The sequence below is a fragment of the Balaenoptera musculus genome, chromosome 6 (genome assembly GCF_009873245.2).
Source record: "Balaenoptera musculus isolate JJ_BM4_2016_0621 chromosome 6, mBalMus1.pri.v3, whole genome shotgun sequence".
NCBI classification, from domain to species: domain Eukaryota; kingdom Metazoa; phylum Chordata; class Mammalia; order Artiodactyla; family Balaenopteridae; genus Balaenoptera; species Balaenoptera musculus.
This window is the reverse complement of record NC_045790.1, coordinates 175,086-195,885: the sequence shown is the minus strand read 5'-3', so window position 1 is coordinate 195,885 and position 20,800 is coordinate 175,086. Positions and strand designations below refer to the sequence as shown.

General features: G+C 41.3%; 1 protein-coding gene across 4 annotated transcripts in view; it reads left to right on the top strand.

Annotated features, from left to right (window-relative positions):
- The window catches only part of SPOCK3 (SPARC (osteonectin), cwcv and kazal like domains proteoglycan 3), a 433,554-nt gene extending 428,329 nt beyond the window's left edge, over window positions 1-5,225 (top strand). For all 4 annotated transcript variants that reach the window (XM_036854214.1, XM_036854215.1, XM_036854213.1 and 1 more), the window contains 2 exons: window positions 2,114-2,251; window positions 4,690-5,225. In XM_036854214.1, the coding sequence (XP_036710109.1) occupies window positions 2,114-2,251; window positions 4,690-4,853 (302 nt within the window). In that variant the 3' untranslated portion in view covers window positions 4,854-5,225. The remainder of the gene's footprint in view (window positions 1-2,113; window positions 2,252-4,689) is intronic.
- The last annotated feature ends 15,575 nt before the right edge of the window (window positions 5,226-20,800 follow it).

Sequence of the window (20,800 nt, the reverse complement as noted above, 5' to 3'; positions counted from 1 at the left end):
CACCCAGCTTCATCTAAAGTTACCATCTTACCATGTATAGATTAACTATCGTATATTATCAAATCTAAGAAATTAACATTGCTATAATCCTATTAATTAAGCCTCACACTTTATTTGGATTTCACCAGTTTGTCCACACATGTCCCTTTTTCCATTTTAGCATACAGTGTAGAACACCACATATGCAACATTTGTTGTTGTTTTTCATGTATGTTAATGCTCTTGTGTATTTAGTGGCACATAATTTTATGGTTTTAGATCTGATTAATCTGTATTATGATATGCTATGTTTGTAATTACAATATTGTATGTTTATATGAGAAGATTTTTCATATTACTTGAAAATTCACAGTTCAAAATAAATAGGCTAAATTTTTTAATGCAGCATTTCAGATGTGAAGCCACATCGTTAGATAAAAGCTACAATGTATCACATTTCTTTTAACTCTGTTACAAGATGCACCTTTCCAGCTCACAGGTGGAAACGTTACCTTGGTACCTGGGTTTGTTTTTTTTCTACAAATCGAAGTTCAGCCATGTGCAGTGGGAAAAGCCATTGACATTCAACTGGAAAATATCTTCGACTTGGTCAAGGTCTATTAGTGACAAAAAGCTATTAACATCCAGGCTTTGATTATTTGATGTTACAAAAAATGAAAACATATTTAGAGCCCAATTGAGAGAGGAGTCACCTTTATTCATCTTACATAATAAAAATGAAAGTCATTACTCGAGAGCACTGACCCTTCAATATTCCTTCTGAAATGGGTAGGAAAGCGTCCTTCTCTGACAGTCTGTCCACTGTTACGCGGTAGCAGGTGCGCTGCATCCGGGCTGCAAGCTGTCTTGGTGTCTGCAGTTCTAGGCTAATTCCTAACAATGCTCTTCTGTTTCTGGCAGAGACAACAAATTAAATGGCCACACTGACTGTCCATCTTAACATTTTTATGTCAAGAATGTCAAATTATGGTATTTTTTAAGAGGTAGAGATAATAATGTTGAAAATCTTCCTTATCTTTCCTGCTATAAATCCACAGAAGGTGTTCTCGAGTTTCCCATATTGGTGATATCCGGTCCACCTCACTGAAAGACCAGAAGTTCAAATCTTTCAAATGAATTATAATTTTTAAACTAAATTGATATATAGCAGAATTTTGAAACTTTTTTAAAAGGTTAAATAATGATCCCATATTGTTGCAAGACTAAATGGAACAGTTTCATGTTTTATCTGTTTATTAGTCATTGTTTTTCCTTTTTCCTTTCATCAAGTAACTATACTGTGTCTGGTCACTGAGCAGACAATTGGTCAGGAAAGACAAGAAAATTGTCTGATCTCCTAAAGCTTACACTGTAGTGTGGGAGTGTTTATTGAAGAATGTGAATTCACTTCTCAATTATTATTGCACACTTATCACTAGCAGTGTGCCAGGTACATGTTAGATATTGTATTATGAAAGTAAGTGTCTAGCTTCCCACTAGACTGAGTGTGAGTTGTTTGTATAACAATCAAAATCAGGAGAACCGAAAGTTCCCAATACAGAGGGTACCACAGAGTAGTGGTGAACGCATGCAGTGGGAGACACACACGATGGAAGAAATATATCAGAAACCCTCCATCCTAACAGAAGGGGGTCACATTTCAGTCAAGTTTTACATTGCAAGAGGGAGGGAAGGAGAGGGATTCCAGGTGAGGAGAAGATGCACAGAGAGATGAAGCAGGACTGGATTTGTAGAAAACAGCTTGATGTGGAAAGAGCTGAGGATACATGAATGAAAATTTGGGGAAATGAAAGCCAAAAATTGGCAGTGATGAGACGGTGAAGGGTCTCATATGCCCTGCTGAGTGGTCTGGGTGACTCATTATGCATGGCGTTCATCAGCTCTAATTCTGTATATTGTACATCTGGAAACAGCCCCCTTTGCTGAGTGATTAAAAAGACAAGACGCTAAATTTGCTCAGCAGAAGAAATGCAAGGAGTTCATTATGACAGCGCCTGCTTTGTTCTACCTGCGCCGTAGCCCGTAGCCTGGAGCCGGAGCTCATGTGTGTGTGTCTTGAGTGAGTCGGTGCCTGGCTGGTGACTCGTTCCTCCCGCATGTGCGTATCTCACAGGACAGTACGTCCCCCAGTGCGACGCAGATGGTTACTACAGGCCGACGCAGTGCCACGGCAGCGCTGGGCAGTGCTGGTGCGTGGACCGATTCGGAAGGGAAGTCGCGGGGTCCAGGCGGCGCGGTGCTGCAGACTGTGGTAAGGAGAAGGGCCGCGCGGGCCACGATTTCTCCCCCGCGGGATAAGTGCTGGAGAGTCGCATTCTCTGCCCGACTCGATGCAAACCCTACGGAGTGTACTGGGCGGGGGGCAGGAAGGCTCACTCCTAGCATGTTAGAAAAAGTTGCATAACTAACAAGTAGAACTGCATAACTTAGATATTTTACGGAAGAATAATGAAAGGTGGGCCGCTTTTACTCCTTCAAGTACGGGAAGGATGTCGCATGCCTTCTGTGTTCCTCTCGGGTAAGGCAGACTGTGTCAATCCATTCTGGGCCCTGTCACCTGGCCCTGGTGGGTGCCGTGTCACCACACAGCACCCTCCCGTCTGTGTGCCTTTGGAGAAGGTCACTCAGGGAGAACATGGGAGCACCAATGAAAGAAAAAGTAACCTTTTTAAAGTAAAGGTCCATAAATTGCCGCTGTGTGAGCATGTTTCCTTATGTTTGGGTGAGAAAATATAGTTTTAATTGTTTGAAGGGTAATTATAATTAATATTCTAGTTCTTTTTCTAAGCATGCATTTTATATATAAACCTAAACAAATAATATTACAGTTAAGTTGAGCATAACATACACACATTGTAAAGTTTTAAGTGTGATGTCTTTTGTGTTTCATGAAATATTTTTTCAGAATGCAGGTTTCAAGTGAGTATTTCTGTTTGTACTGTGGAGAGCTTTCACTACAAAAGCCACTTAGCTGTACACACACAGACACACACACACACACACACACACACACACACAGACGGAATTAATGGATTATGTTTCAACTAATACAAATGACCAAAATGTAAACAAAGTACTTGGTCAGTCTTGTATTTCAGAAACTGTTTACTTTTCTCCTTTATGCAATTTTTAAACTGATACACTGTGATATCATTTGTTTAGAAATAGATAAGTGGTAAACGGTATAAAAGCAATGGTGTTTAATGCTTAAATGCCTGTTCTGCATTTATTTATTCCACGACACTTTTAATAGCTTGGTTTTGGCTTTCTGGCCAGCGTTTTCAGATTCCGTAGGATGGAGTGCAGTACTCAATAGCTACATAACATACTTGTTACATGTGAAGAACACAGCTTTGTAACACATAGTTTAAACGAGTTGCACTATTAGTTATTTCAGTTATCCGTGATGGATAAAGAATTTCAGGTGTTTATTTTATAAATAATAATTATATGGAGATGAATTCAATAGGTGACAGGGAAATTGTTTTGGGAATGTGACTTGTGAGTTTTCTCGGCATGTTGAAATTATTAAGAAAATACAAGAAGTAGAAGAGTACAAATAATATTTTCTTCACAAAAGATATGAACTTCAGTGTGTTGTATGGTGAAATCAATCAGTTCATAAGCACTGGATGACATTAATAGGATTTGCTATAATTAGCTACCAAAGAATTATTAGACCAAAATATTAGAAGGGGTAGAAAGTAAACACACTGATACTAGGGGAGTTGGGAAATGATTACATTCTGAGATATGTGTGCATTATTGCCTCCATAGTCATTATAAATTTCTAAACATTTTTTAAAGTACCTACTGGCTGTGTTAGTTTTCTGTTGCTATTGCAACAAAATCCCTCAGAGTTCGTGGCTTAACCCACACAGATGTGTGACCTTGCACTTCTGAACATGAGAAGTCCAGCGTGGGCTTCCCCAAGCTAAGGGCAGGGTGTCTTCAGGGCTGGTTCCTTCTGAGGCCCCCTCCCGAGGATAGTGTTTCCTGGCCTTGTCCTAAGACCACTCACGTTCCTTGGCCCAGGGACCATTACCCAGCTTCTGACTATTCTTCTGTAATCACACTGCCCTCTGACTTCATCTGGAAACAGTTCTTTGATTTTAAGGATGCAGGTGATCACCTGGGCCCACCCAAGTTACCCACAGTAACCTGTCAGCTCCAGGCCCGTGATTTCATCACATCTCCTGAGCCCCTTTACCATGTAAGGTCACATAGTCACAGGTTTCAGCCATGAGCAAGTGAACATCTTTGAGGGACAACTATTTTGCCTACACACTAAGAGAAGAAGTTCTCAATTCTTTGTAAAATTCAAAGTTTGACATGGACTTTATAAAAACTGGGCTGAGCTCAGTATTACTGAACTGGAAATCTTACATATCAGACCTCAGCAACAATTCCACTTTTTAGCACTGTATATTTTAACAAATGATAAAGAATGGATTTTACCTTATTTTTGTTAAGAAAGCTAAAGAGCAAATTAAAATTTTATTTTATTTATCTTTTTTAACTTTTTATTTTTTCTTGGAGTATAGGTGATTAACAATGTTGTGTTAGTTTCAGGTATACAGCAAAGTGACTCAGTTTATTAATTTCCTCAATTTTCATCAGAATTTTCTGACCCTCAGAAATTATCCCACCACTCAGTCACGTAACATTAATGTTTACTTTTTTCCTAAGCTATTGATTTTGAGATCTCTGGAGATTTTGCAAGTGGAGATTTCCGTGAATGGGCTGCTGATGACGATGAAGATGACATTATGAACGATGAAGATGAAATTGAAGATGATGATGAGGATGAAGGGGATGATGATGATGGTGGTGACCAGGATGGATACATCTGATGGATGAGAGCTGAGAGCAACAAATTCTACGTTTCTTTTACTTACCAAGTGATCCCCTACTGAGGAGTACCTTCTTGCCCCAAAACAAAATGATTCTAAAACTCACTTATATTTTGTATAATTATTTCAAATATTGCAACTAGAGTCATAGAACTTTATGTTTAGAGAAGTATCATTTACTTTGAGTTTTTATATGAAAAAGAGAACACATATGGAGTCCAGCCAGACAAGAGAAAGTTATGCAGAGCTACTGATCTATGTGAGCCTGCCACAAACAAAACAACCAGTGCTTGAGGTCATATGTGATATTTTTCTGGGAGAAATTCTAAGGTGAATCTACAATAACATACTAGTGACCTGGATTCTAAGGATTTTATAAAACTATGCATGACCTTAATTGCAGTTTCCAAGTAGACTCTTCCCAGAGCTGGAGTGATTTAGAGGTGAGTGAGGGAATAGCACAAAGTGAGAAGAACAAAGTCACCATCCTGGAGACCTCCACCATGTTTGTATGTTTTTAGTTATGAAGTTTTAGTGATGTTTTTAGTTATGAAGTTATTCTGGATGTGACCAGATATCTTACAAAATGGCCAGTAGGGAAAAACCGTGGATTTTGAAAGTTAAAAACATAGTTGTCCTTTCTAATTTTTATTTTAATTTAGACAGCAGTCTCATGTTGATTTGTTTGATAATCTTAACCAGCATGATTTCTTTATCTTTCTAGGTTTCTTTATCTTTCTGACCAGCAACTTAGGGTGCAGAACTTAAAGTGGAAAGACAAAGGGAAAGATTCTTTTAAACCGTATTTTTACAAAAAGTTTGTCATTTGCCCCAATATCAAACTTTAAAATCTTCATTCTTGTTTTATTTCCTGTGTTAGATAAATATTTGCATTTAATCTAAGAATTATGCCATTTTTGTTACTAGTGTCAAAACTTAGAGAACATACTGTATGGTGCCTTGCAAAATAGACGTAGAAAGGTTTCAGCATGCATCCCCACATAGGACATTAGGCCATAGATAGGCACACCTAATCACAAGTTAATACCCGTCCTGGTACTGCTGCTGGAATGAAGAAAATAGAATACTTTCTTTCTTTTTTCTACTGTTACATAGTTACCATGTGGACTTGTTTATGATTATTGTGTGGAGTAGCATTTAAGATTTAACTGCAACAAAAATTACTTTAATTGTTGTATTTAAGTTAGCATGTTAATTAATCATGTAGCCCTTCTGGTACACCATCACTTTTAAGGATATCAGACCTGTGGTTTTGTGCCCATAATACAAGTGGAAAAACCTGTTGGGTGTTACACACTGGTGTCACCATTTAAACAGTGGGTCAGCTGGTTTCCCAGTCTACAATCCACTGAAATAAAGTTGTTGGATTCTTTCTATTTGATTTATATACACTAAGAAAAAATCTTTAATGTTAACTTTATGTAATATTTAAGGTAAAATGCATTTTCTTTTTTACTGTTTATGTATAGTTTACAAAATAAAGAATCTTGCAACCAAATTAAACTGTTCCTTAATGATTTTCTGGGGTATAGATAGTAGCATGCAGGATTCTTCATCTGTTTCTTGATTTTTAAAAAGCATACATCACAGACTAGCTAGAAAAGTTTTTTTTTTAATTTTGAGTTTCAAAGTCAGAGCTCTTGACATCTTGCATATTGTTTTATTAGATACGTTTAAAAATATTTTTCTTTGTCAGATTGTTTTAATTGTTTTCATTTGTCATAGCATTGCAAAGTAGATCATTTCCTTTGTTGACAGTGGTATTTTTAAGCCCATTTTTGTGGTATTATACATATTTAGCTAAATTTCTATAGCAGCTGCATTTTTGAAGAGTGACAGAATAACCTTATCTGTATAACAAATGTATAGAAATCACAAAATGTAACTTGTGGATTGGTTGGAAAAGGACAAAAAAAATCAAATGCTATATAGAGGTTTAGCAAATGAATTTAAAGTAACAAATATGGTGGCCTTTTAGTGAAGCTGTTTTTTTTAAATTTTTATTTTATATTGGATTATATTTGATTTACAATGTTGTGTTAGTTTCAGGTGTACAGCAAAGTGATTCAGTTATACATATATCTATTCTTTTTCAAATTCTTTTCCTAGTTTATTACAGAATATTGAGTGGAGTTCCCTGTATTATACAGTAGGTTCTTGTTGATTATCTATTTTATATATAGTAGAGTGTATATGTTAATCCCAAACTCCTAATTTATCCCTCCCCCCTACCTTTCCCCTTTGGTAACCGTAAGTTTGTTTTCTAAGTCTGTAAGTCTTTTTGTTTTGTAAATAAGTCCATTTCTATCATTTTTTTAGATTCCACATATAAGTGATATCATATGATATTTGTCTGACTTCACTTAGTATGATCATCTCTAGGTCCATCCATGTTGCTGCAAATGGCATTATTTCATTCTTTTTTTATGGCTGAGTAATATTCCATTGTAAATATGTACCACATCTTCTTTATCCATTCCTCCACTGATGGACACTTCGGTTGCTTCCATGACTTAGCTATTGTAAATAGTGCTGCAATGAACATTGGGGTGCATGTATCTTTTTGAATTATAGTCTTGTCTGCGTATATGCCCGAGTGGGATTGCTGGGTCATATGGTAGGTCTATTTTTAGATTTTAAGGAACCTCCAGACTGTTCTCCATAGTGGCTGCACCAATTTACATTCCCACCAACAGTATAGGAGGGTTTCCTTTTACCCATACCCTCTCCAGCATTTATTGTTTGTAGACTTTTTGATGATTGCCATTCTGACTGGTGTGAGATGATACCTCATTGTAGTTTCGATTTGCATTTCTCTAATAATTAGTGATGTTGAGCATCTTATCATGTGCCTATTGGCCATCTGTATGTCTTCTTTGGAGAAATGTCTATTTAGATCTTCTGCCTATTTTTTGATTGGGTTGTTTGTTTTTATGATATTGAGCTGCCTGAGCTTTTTGTGTATTTTGGAGGTTAATCCCTTGTCGGTTGCCTTGTTTGCAAATATTTTCTCCCATTCTATGGGTTGTCTTTTCGTTTTGTTTATGGTTTCCTTTGCTGTGAAAAAGCTTTTGAGGTTAATTTTAAGCCCCATTGTTTATTTTTGTTTTTATTTTCATTACTGTAGGAGGTGGAGCCAAAAAGATATTGCTGCGATTTACATCAAAGAGTGTTCTGCCTATGTTTTCCTCAGAGAGTTTTATAGTATCCAGTCTTACGTTTAGGTCTTTAATCCATTTTGGGTTTATTTTTGTGTGTGGTGTTAGAGAATGTTCTAGTTTCATTCTTTTACTTTTAGCTGTCCAGTCTTCCCAGAGAATGGGAAGAGACTGCCTGATTCCTCCAGCTCCGTTTTTCTTTCTCAAGATTGCTTTGGCTATTTGGGGTCTTCTGTGTTTCCATACAAATTTAAAAATTTTTTGTTCTATTTCTGTGAAAAACGTCATTGGTAATTTGATAGGGATTGCACTGAATCTGTAGATTGTCTTGGGTAGTATAGTCATTTTAACAATATTGATTATTCCAATCCAAGAACATGGTATATGTTTCCATCTGTTTGTGTCATCTTCGATTTCTTTCATCAGGGTCTTAACAGTTTTCGGAGTACAGGTCTTTTGCCTCCTTAGGTAGGTTTATTTCTAGGTATTTTATTCTTTTTGATGTGACAGTAAATCGGATTGTTTCCTTAATTTCTCTTTCTGATCTTTCATTGTTAGTATGTAGAAATCCAAGAGATTTCTGTGTATTAATTTTATATCCTGCAACTTTACCAAATTCATTGGTGAGCTCTAGTAGTACTTGTTTTCGCTCCCTCGGACTGCAGCATGAGTCCCAGTAAAGCTTTGCCTGAATTCGTGGTCTGGCCTCTAATCAATTTCTGTGGATTAAAGCATCCAAGAACCCGGCTTGGTAATTGAAGAGGAGGCAGGCAGGCTTGGGATGGAGGGAAAGCGTGGAGAAGGAGAACAGTTGATGAGCAGAGCGTGAGCTGGTGAGAACAGAAGGATCGAAGCCAGACTGGGAGGTTCCGACATGCCGTGTCGAGCAGTTTGGAGTTACTGCAGAATCTCTGGGGAAATCATCAAAAAACGTTTATTAAAAGAAGTTACAAGACCAATTGAGGGTGGTGAAACTAAAGACATGGCCAGAGATTTTTAAGTGGTGGCCTTGTGTAAAAAAGATGAGCTGGGGCAAACGTGTTTTCTTTCTCATGAATTTGGGAAATTGAAGGAATTTCAAGCTGATGATGGAAGGTGAGAATGGCAACCAAACTTAGGAGAAGACAGGCTCAGTGAGATTGGAGACAGAGAGTCGTCTGTTGAGTGAGGAGAAGCTGTAGGACCCAGGGAAACGAGATGTCCATGTCCCTCGTGGAGCATCAGGGTGACATGTGCACATCTGCTACCCTGGCCTCCAGACCCGCCTGGGCTCCAGCCCCCAGGGGCTCTGCTCTGTCCTGGATTCTTTCCATGGCTTCAGGCAACATGCCTGTCTCCTAGACGCTTCCTGTGTGTCCTTACAACAATCCACCCGTTTGGGAACTTGAGAGTTTCTGCTCCTTGTAAACCAAATACCTTAAAGCAGGTGGTGGATCGATGGCCATATGTTATCAGCAGGTCACATGAACGTCATACAAGCAGTCATACAGGAGGAAGCATGGACCATGGGACACGGACGGTGAGATTACCCTGAAGGAGCAGGAATGTTTTAAAGTTGCACGTTCTGAAAGAATGCATACTTCAGCTACGGGGAAATTGTTCCCTCTGTTCCTGCATTTCAGTTTAGGGCAGCAAATTCAAACTGTTTGGCTTGAGAAAAGCACCTTGGGATGTTTCCAAATGAAAGATGTTATCTTAATATAAAAGGCTATTTTTCAGTGTTTGGCATCATATGTTTCTCTTTTAACAAGTTTAGCTGCTTCCGGGCAATAACATCTGTTACATGAGGCAAGGTGTCTGATGTGTATCAAGATTCCTGTTCAGCGTTTTATCTTGTTTGAGATCCCTCGGCTCACAGTTATTTGGGGCCTGTGGGAAAAGGGATCTTGGGTGACAGAATGACAGATTGAAACATTTGACAGTCTCGTAGCAGTGTTGGTCCCTTTGGGATCTGAGGTCAGTAGAATTGTGGTGATCCAGTTCAAGGTGCAGGGAAGTACATCTGCAGATGCAAGTCAGTGATAGATTAGAAATGTAGTTTTCAATTTACTGTGCTAACACGGGTTGAAGGATGTGATGGAGGCGTGAAGGGTGAAAGCAGAGGGCCTTTCCTGCATGTTTTGTAATGTGGGTCAGGCGGAGGGCAGTCACAGCGGCCACCACCCCCCAGGGACAGCGTGGTCCAGAGTTAAGCTCTGGAGCAGAATCCCTTCACATGCTTGGTACTTCCGGAATCCCAGCCGCGATCCTTAGTTTCCCCAGCTCCTAAATAAAGCCAGAGCCCTGCTTTCCTTGCTTCAGAAATGCCTAGCACTCTGAGCGAAGCAGACGCTTAGCTGTTAAGTGGAAGATTGTTATACTAACTACACAAAGCTCTGAAATAAGAGGGCACCATCTCTCCTGGGTACATTTGACAGGATATGCCAGACCTAGATTATGCAATACTAAAACTTAAGTTACTGGCTATTACCTCAAGGAATTACCTGGTTTGAAACATGATTTGAAACACATGATTTGTGTTTGAAACACAAATATAAAAACTGAAAGTGTGTAGTAGTTGATTATTTAGATGTTCTTAAGAGGGAGACTTTATATATAAAAGAGGATATTTTAAATAGAGTGATAAATAGGATAAACAGGATACATTTGAATTTGATAAATGATAAATAAGATTTTAATGAGTATTAATTAAATTGATTTTAATGGGTCATTTTATTATAACTTGATACTGAGAAAAATAAAATTCCAGTAGAGAATTGGTGAATCCTGGAAAATATTTGTGGCGGAGGTAGAACTGTCCCAGGAGGATTCAGAATGAGCGCTTTTCACCTCTGCCTTGGTGGCTTTCTTTGATTGACACACTTTAGACTGAGTATTCTTTGAAATTGTTTGCAAATAAGTTTTGCTGATCTGGGAGCCCACTGGTCTTTTTAGATATGTGTATTTCCTTTTTGATCAACCTATTTTCTGCTAATGCGCACTTTTCTCCATCCGGAAGGCACCCTGCCTTTGACTATGGTGTGATGGTGAAGGGCTATGAGTGTTCTCTGCACGTCCAGGGGTGGGGTAGGGACCCCCCCAAATGCTGATACGTACACTGCGGGTTCTCACATAGAACAGCAGCAAACCAGGAAGAAGAGCCACCTAAGCTGGCTTAAAAATTAGGAACTCAAGTCTGTCTTGTGGTTTGTTCTAGAATCTCGCTGTCTGTTACATTTATCACCAGCCAATGTGGCTCATGAACACTTGAAATGAGGGCAGTGCGTCTGAGGAGCAACTGAATTTTTAATGTAGAATTTGGAATTTTTAGCAAAAGAACAATCAAATTAATTAACTCTTTTAGTTAAAAAGTTTTTTTTTTACTGGTCAGCCTCTGGATTTATTCATTAATTCAAAAAGATTTGAAAATCCGTATTTTTCATTTATTCATCAACTCTCTTCCCATCTCCAGATTTAGTGACATCACTTTGGAAGATTCAGATTGGTCACAGTTGGAGTATTTTTGCCATGCTAATGGCAAAACCTACAAATCGGGGCATTTTTTCTCTTTACCAAGAGCTGGTTGTAAACTACAGCACAGTGAAGGCACAACTTTTAGAGAGAACTGCTTTGTGCCAAATAAGAATGACTGTTATCTCTGTCTTGAAAATGAAGTAGGCTCAGTGCGTTTTTATAATTTAAGAACAAATTGCCCGAATCCAGACAAGTAATAAGAAAGCTTCCTCCCAGCCTCTTTCTTCTTGACAGTGGAACTTGGGAAACAAAGGACTGAAATGATCTCCAGGTATCTCTTCAAGGAAAGTCCGATGACAGCTACGTCACCAAATCAGGAACCAGGCTGAACTCTTGCTGGAAAGAAAGTCTGTCTCCTAAGCAGGAGGTGTGCTTACCACTAAGTGGTGTGGACACAGAGACCACCGGTAAGTGAGTTTTTATCCCCAAATTATTCCTCAGCATACCGTCCCACTCCCCAAAAACATGGCATCAAAATAATGATGTTACGAATAGGATCGATATTTTCATTATAAAATTGGTACTACTTGGATCATTTCTACTTTTTAAGCACTTGAGATTGTGGTACTTTCTGTATGATGGCACTTACCCAATTTCACCTACTTTATACCAAATCCGTCATGGATACAACCAATGCACAGAGTCTTACAAAATTTCCTAGGAAGACAGTATTCTTATTATAATAGACTATTACTTGCTGAATCAACTGTCTGCTTCCAAGCATTAGCTGTTTATACATGAAGCATGTCCTCTTTCTTCAAATATATGAGGCATGTAATTGGCAGCGGACTTTTTATTACCAGCTACTTCATTCGTTTTTTCTTAACGTTAGATTCATATATATCATCCCCCAAGGCTGTTGGGGAGGAACCTGCGTGACAGATGAATGACTTGGCGTATCCACTAAGAGAGACTTGCTTCCATTGGGTGATCTTGAAAATAAATCATATATATAAGGTTGATTTATATATATGTATCTAAGATTTATATTTATATATCTGATTATAAATGCATTTGTGTGTATTCTAACCGAATTTATCTCTATTCTCATTACCCTCAATTAAATAAATAATGTCCCTTTATGGCTGTAATGATGCACAAATTGCACATTTACTAGGTGCAAAAAACTTAGTTACTTCAGCTCTGCGGTCTTACTTTACCGCACCACAAACCTACGTACTGGCTATTATTTTCCATGTTTCACATATTCGTGAGGAAACTGAGGCTCATAGAGTATCTTTCTAGGCCACAGAACGAGCAGGGAGGTAGGATTTAAAACCACGTTTGCCTGTCTGCCTAATTCCAAACCCATTATATTCACATTATATCATGTTACCAGTTTTAAAGGAATGAGGTAGGGTAAGCTTTGTTACCCTGGTATGACACCTCAAAACTCAAAAACTGTTACTTGTTGATAAGAATATAAATTTCAGTTTAGCTCAGTCTGAACAGAACAGCAAGAAGATCAGTGGGCCTATTGTTTTCAGGTTTCTTCAGGGAGAAAAATGAAACTGTTATAAGAAAAAGTATATGCAGCTTACAGGCTATTTAAGTCAGTAATTGTTTCCAGGAATTTTATTTTTTTTTAATGTGGCTTTTCATTCATAGTATAACAAATTGAACACAATTAGGAGAAACTAATTTAAAATGACAGCTTGTTTCTTGCAAGAAAATCTGAACACAAATGGAACCAATGGAGCCGCAAAGGTCAGGGTGCCAAGCTTTTAAGAATATTTTAGGTTTGCAAATAACAACTAATATGCTTGCCAATCTCAGGAATATATTTTCATTCTGAAAAAGAATATACTTTTCCAGAATTCTTCCCCAGAATCCCAAAGAGAGATAAATAACAAAATACATCTGTGTAATTTATTTACTTAATTGAGCAGAACTAAAGTGTTAAAATATTTGTTTCTTTTTTAAACTTGAAAATATTTAAGTGCACTTGATATTTTAAAGTGTTTTTCTGTCATTTGTAAAAGAATATAATCATTCAGTCTACGGTAATAAAAAGCAAACAAGACTACAGCCTTGAGCGCAGTAACTTTGAAGGCTATTACAAATTTAATTTAAAATAATGGTGCTATATTTCTTACTGACATTATTTTATAAGCACTCAATGTAAGCTATCCTTCCACCAGTCCTTCGCTGGTCGTTGACCTTTTGTTTTGTTCGTATGTTTAAGTCTTTACTACCAAAGCAGATGGCTGAGTTTGCCATGAATTCAATGAGATTTGAGGAAAACTGGCATCGGAAGTCACTAGTGTGTTTTCTCAAAAATGAATAAACGTCATCTCTGACCTATGCCTTCCTAATTAAGATGCCTTTAAACATATAAAGTAAGAGTAGATTGAGTTGTTTTAAGATCATGCCCATAAAAGACATACTATTTATTTTAACACTTTTACCAAGCTTTCTGGAATTGAAGGACCAAGGAGATGTCTTTGTCTATGGATCATTTTGAAAGCATCTATGAGTCAAACAGCAGAAGTCTGGAAGAGCAACCCCAGGTTGAAACAGGTGAGACACCAAAACGTCTGCGAACACCAGAGAGGCAGAATTGAGGTCAGGGTTGTGAAACCACTAGGTGGCATTTCGGGGGCTCCGGGGAGCTGGGTTCTTTATGTCTCGGTGCAGAAAGAATTCAGCGAGAGGCGAAGTGATACATGAGAAATGATTTATTAGAATAGCACGCTCGGGAGACTTACAAGTGGGCGGCAGAGAGGGTGCCACGCCCCCCAGAACTTCGATGGGCAGGCAGGTCACCGGGTGGAAATGGGCCAGTGCGTGAGGAGCTTGCCACTGGGGTCTCCACTCCGACGGCTTCTGTGCCCCAACCTCTCCCCCGCGGTGCCCGTGCTCCTGTCAGCCCCGGGGCGTGAGGTCACCTGCCCGGGAGCCGTAGGGGACACCAGCCCCCCACCCCCACCCCGCCCACGCTGCCAGGAAGCAGGACCTGAGTGCCGGGCTCTCGGCGGCCCTGAGCAGGCTCCACCCGCAACGGGCCCGCAGAACGGACTGTCCCGCCCGGGCTTCCAGGGCGGCCGCCTCCAGCTGGAAGCCTGGGACGCTGGAATTGGGCCACTTCCTGTCTGTCCTTGCGGGAGACGGGGCCGCACTACGAGAAGCTCCAGGCTCAGCCCTGGATCCTGACCATCACGTGGCCAGAGGAATTGGCAACATTTTTGTTTTGCCTGTTGAAATGTTTAATGACAAAGATTTTGTTCCGTTTCCTGATGTGCATGAAGTGTGGATCCCGATGTTGATTTGTTCTCCAAGAAACGTACATCCTACTTCCCACACGGGGGTGAGCCCCCTGTCCAAAGGTGAGAGACCCATGTGTGTGGCCTGTACGTCCTATGAGATCAGCCCTAAGCTAGCTTAAACCTGACCAAGTTCTGTCTACACGGCAGATTTAGACCTCTGCATGTCCTGTCTATACTGAGTATGTTTAGACCTGACCATGTGCTGTCTATAATGAGAACATTTAGACCTGTGTTCTGCGTACACTAGGACTAGGAGACCAGGGTAGAGACCTGTCCTGGCCTCCGTCCTGGAAAGCTCGGTGCCTGTGTCTGAATGTCAGTGCTTAGACGTCTGGGGTCTGGAGCTCAGGTGGGCTTGTCTGGGTAGCAGCGCTCTGTGCCAGCTGTGGTGACCTGGCTCTCCCAGGGGTCAGTGCTGTGGTCAGGGCCTTAGTCTTTACCCCCATAAGGTTCACCTTCCCTGGGCCTCGTGGGGACTCCTCAGGTGGGCTACCTGGAAATTATCCCAATTTACCAGCGTGCATGGTGCGTAGGCAGGCAGGTTTAGCTGGTGAACTGATTGCAGGGCGCACGGATTGGGCAAAAGGCTGATGGGAAGCAGGTGAGGCTGCTGCTGTAATCTACTTCCGGTCAACCATCGCTGCTCAGCAGAGACCAGAGCTGCCCCTCGGCTTTCAGCCCTGCTGTCCCGTGTGTTTTCTCAACACCTCAGTGAGCCAAGGAAGGACTGAGCCTGCCAGCACCAAGGTAGCATGTTCAACTTATCATGAAAGCTTTAAAAACAGTTAAAATATCACAGAACCGAAGTGAAAAGAGGAGGACTCCTCTGGGCCAAGTATGGGGAGAGGAGACCAATCCTACACTTCTTCTGCCATCGCAGGAGGTCCCAGGAACCCAGCTCGCTTCCACATTAGGGGGCCAACCAGCAGGGCCGTGGTGTCCTGACCAAGGGGACGTGTGACCCCAGGTGCAGGGTCTGGGGAGGTGGGGTCACCTGGCGAGTGTGGACGTGTGACCCCAGGTGCAGGGTCTGGGGACTGGGGGTCTCTCCCCATCTGCATGGGTCAGGACCACATGTACGGGGAGACCCCCCGTCTGCTCTTTGCCTGCAGTGGTTCTTGGCCTCTCTGAGATTTCTAACATCGGAATTGAGGGTGTTGCTGTAATTAACCTGTGGTCCTTCTTCTCTTAATCTTGTTACATTCGTATGAGGACAGGAACCTTTGAGCAGGTTGCTGCTTCGTGTTCTGCTGAGTGACCAGTAACCCTCGGTGGTATTGCTTCGAAACCAAACTCGGGTCCACTCACCCGTGTGCAGCAAAGCCAATCTACTGACCCTGGGTTGTGGTACAGCTTTCGTTGCAGGCGCCAAGCAAGGAGTCCAGGGCAGCTTATGCTTAAAAGGCCCAAACTCCCCAGAGGCTTTCTGGGAAAGGCTGTTAAAGACAGGGTGAGGGAGGGGGGTTGTGGGGTGTGGTCAGCTGATGGACACCCTTCTGATTGGCTGGTGGTGAGGTCATTGGGAGTCGGCATCATCAGCCTTCTGGTTCCAGCCGGTCTGGGGTCTGCATGCTTGGGGGCAGCATGCAGTTAACTTCTCCCACCTGGTGGGGGCTTCAGTATCTGCAAAACAGCTCAAGGGACCCGGCTCAGAATATTATCTACAGCCCTCGAGGAGGAACCAGAGGTCCTTGGCTTTGTTTAATGGCTGCAGTTATTATTACGTTGTCTTGTTTGGCTGTTTTCCCTCCTGCATTTTCTCATTTCTCTGATTAAATGCAGTCTCTGGAACTCGGGGAAGCCTGGGAGACTGAAGTTTTTCTACAGACAAGAGGCAGGCAGAGGACATGGGGCAGGGGGCGCTGTCCTGGGAAGGCTCCCCAGGGTCCCCAGGGTCCTGCTCGGTTACGGAATCATGTTAATATCATGGCGTATCATCTGTCTAAGCCACGGGGGTCACCACTGTTGGGGTCCCCTGGACAAGGCTCAGGTGAGCACAGACTGGCCCCCCTAAGAATGGTCTCCCATGTGCCATGTGCGGGTACCATGATGGCCCTCAAGGTGGGGGACGGTGCTTGGGCCTCCGACATTTGTGATGAAGGGGAGTCGAAATGGAATCTCAATTAACAAGAAATCATTTTTAAAATTTATTTTAAGCGAAATAACACACGTCACATACCCTTCACCATCATCATTTTAAGTGCACGTTTCTGAGGCATCAGATACATTCACTTTCTCATGAAGCCATCACCACCATCCCTAGAACTTTTCATCTTGCAAAACCAAATTCCACAACATTCCACTCCCCACCCCTTCCCACAGCCCCGGCACCGACGTCCACTTTGGTCCATGAGTTGTCAACACCAGGGACCCCATCTGAGTGGAATCCTGCAGTGTTCGCTGACGGGTCATTTTGGAAGAGCTGACTTTCAGTCTGAAGCTCTGCCTCTTTGCATCTGAGGAATCTGCATTTCGGGAGGCTGAGTGAGGAAGGGGGTGTATGCGGGACAAGGGTGTCCGGGGTGCAGGTGAGCCGGGACCTGACCAGCTGCCTGTTGGGCCCTCTGGTCCCATCTCTTGGGCTCTGCCTCATCTGCGTCATTGCTGTCTGTTCTGGGCTCCTGGGAGGGGCCTGCTTGCTGGGTGGTCGCTGCTCCTGTGGCAGGGAAGATCCTGCAGGGCTGACCCACAGAGTGTGGGGTGTGGTCCCAAGAGCTTGGGGCCATGACAGGTGCTCAGGCCCCCTCATCACTGACAGGGAATGTTGCTGAGATCCTGCTCAGGAGGGCGTGGTGGGTGGCCTGGGACCCCCGAGGCCCCATTCCTATCCTGGAGCTTGGAGAGTGCATCCCCCATGGGCTCCAGACTCACCCCATGTCTCAGCCGTATCCCTCTGTCCCGTCTCTGAACTCAGGAAAACTACCTCTACTGATCATTTTCCACGATATAGGCCTGGTCCTGTCAGTATTAGGATTCTTTCAGTTAGGCATCCTGGGATAGCAGCTCTTTTTAGGCCTAAAGGAGGAACAGCTCAGGAGTGTACAACATTTTCAGATGAAACTAATATTCAACGACTATCTCTATACTACGCGGTTGTTGACTTCTATTAGTCATAATTCTCCTGGTTTTAGCTCTGATGTGGGGATTACAGAGGAGTCAACATTTAACTCTTCATAATCTGTATATTCGTAGCTTCAGTATCATTACTGACCCATAGTTTTTTATGGTTTGGGAAGAGTTATTGATTTCATGTATCATGTAAAGGATTCACAGTGATGACAGGGCAATTAAGATTACAATGATGGCTGGTAAATTGTTCAGCTTTTCTCTACCTGTGCGTCTGTTGTACGTATATGGGTCAGTTTAGTTGTCAATATTAGTGAAATAATATAGAGGACTAGAGAACTTATCCAAGAAAATGATTATTAATCCATAATCATGAAAATGTAGAAGTTCTTCCATAATCGGTGATGTTGTATCTTGAGACCCTAGATGAAATGGATATGCCTTAGTGATATACAGGATTTTAGCCTATGATTTAACTTTGACAAAGCTACATCACTTTTTACTTTTATCTCATTTATTGAGAAAGACATAATTGTTATGGTGTTGGCTTGAAAGTGGTTGAAAAGGACTTGAGTCCTTCCTTATTTTACATTTACATAGGTAGGATCTTGAAACATAGGATATGGTGGAGGGCATTCGTGTAACCATTCTAGGTTAGGAGTAGCAGTTTCCACTGCTGAGACTTCTTGTTTAGACGCAAATGCTTTTCAAAGTATGAAGATTATTAGCATTACTGCTGCTACTGAGATGAATGAGCCTAAAGACAAAATATTTCATGTTGTGTGTGCCTCAGGGTGCTCAGACTAACGCAGTGACATCCCTGAGAGGCCGAGAAAGCGCTGCAGGAAGTCATATTTACTACTACAGATATACTTGTGAACTGAATTTTTGCTCATGCTGAGTTAACTGTATAACCTGAGAATAGTGGGAATCAGTGTAGAAGCCTCCTATAATAGTGAAGACGGCTCCCATGGACATTACGCCATGGCAGTGTGCTGCTACACAGTATGTATCCTGGAGGACAATGTCCGGGGATGAGTTGGCTGAGATGATTCCTGTCAAACCACCTACTGTAAAAAGAAAACTAAAGCCTAAAGCTCATAATATAGCGAGAGGTCACGTAACATTACCTCCGTGAAGAGTTGCTAATCAGCTAAATACTTTTGCTCCTGCAGGGATGGAAGTAATTACGGTAGTTGCTGCAAAGTATGCTCCTGAGTCGACAGCTACCCCTATGGTAAACATATGATGGGCCCACAAGAGAACTCCTAAAAAGCCAGTGGACATGACTCATACTATTCCCAGATAGCTGAAAGGCACTTTTTGTCCTAAATAGTATGTAATGATATGTGAGTTTATAACAAACCCTGGTAGGCCATGAATACAGACTTCAGGGTGAGCAAAGAATCAAAATAGGTGTTGGTATAGGATTCGGTCTCCTCCTGCAGGGTCAAGAAAGTAGTGTTTAGATTTCTATCTCTTAACAGTATGGCAATTCTGGCTGCTTGGACTGAGATTGGTAATTATAGTAATATGGCTATAGTTGGGGAAGATTAAACAAATAATGGTGTTTGGTATTGGGATATGACTGCTGGTTTTGTATTAAAGATTATAGTAATAAAAGTAATAGCACCAAGAATTGAAGAGACCCTGCTTGATGTAAAGGAGAAAATGGTTAGGTCGACAGAGGCTCCTGCGTGGGCCACATTGCTGGCTAGAGCTGAATACACGGTTCCACTGGTACCAGAACCAGCTTCTACTACTGGTAATATGAGTAGGAGTAAGAATGATAGGGGAAGTAGTCAAAAGTTTACATGATTTATTCGGGGAAATGCTCTATCACGTGCCCCAGTTATTAGTGGCACAAGTCAGCTTTTTTTTCTTTTTTTTTTATTTTCACAGATCTTTATTGGAGTATAACTGCTTCACAATGGTGTGTTAGTTTCTGTTGTACACCAAAGTGAATCAGCCATATGCATACACATGTCCCCATATCCCCTCCCTCTTGAGCCTCCCTCCCTCCCACCCTCCCTATCCCACCCCTCTAGGTCATCGCAAAGCACTGAGCTCATCTCCCTGTGCTATGCGGCTGCTTCCCACTAGCTATCTGTTTTACATTTGGTAGTGTATATATGTTGATGCTACTCTCACTTCGCCCCAGCTTTGCCTTCCAACCCATGTCCTCAAGTCCATTTTCTATGTCTACCTCTTTATTCCTGCCCTGCAACTAGGTTCATCAATACCATTTTTTTTTTTAGATTAGCATATGGTATTTGTTTTTCTCTTTCTGACTTACTTTGCTCTGTATGACAGACTCTAGGTCCATCCACCTCACTGCAAATAACTCAATTTCGTTTCTTTTTATGTCTAATATTCCACTGTATATATGTGCCACATCTTCTTTATCCATTCATCTGTCGATGGACACTTAGGTTGCTTCCATGTCCTGGCTATTGTAAATAGTGCTGCAGTGAGCATTGTGGTACATGTCTCTTTTTGAATTATGGTTTTCTCAGGGTATATGCCCAGTAGTGGGATTGCTGGGTCATATGGTAATTCTATTTTTAGTTCTTTAAGGAACCTCCATACTGTTCTCCATAGTGACTGTATCAATTTACATTCCCACCAACAGTGCAAGAGGGTTCCCTTTTCACCACACCCTCTCCAGCATTTATTGTTTCTAGATTTTTTGATAATGGCCATTCTGACTGGTGTGAGGTGATACCTCATTGTAGTTTTGATTTGCATTTCTCTAATGATTACTGATGTTGAGCATCTTTTCATATGCCTCTTTGCCATCTGTATGTCTTCCTTGGTGAAATGTCTATTTAGATCTTCTGCCCATTTTTTAACTGGATTTTTGTTTTTTTGATATTGAGCTCCGTGAGCTGTTTGTATATTTTGGAGATTAATCCTTTGTTGT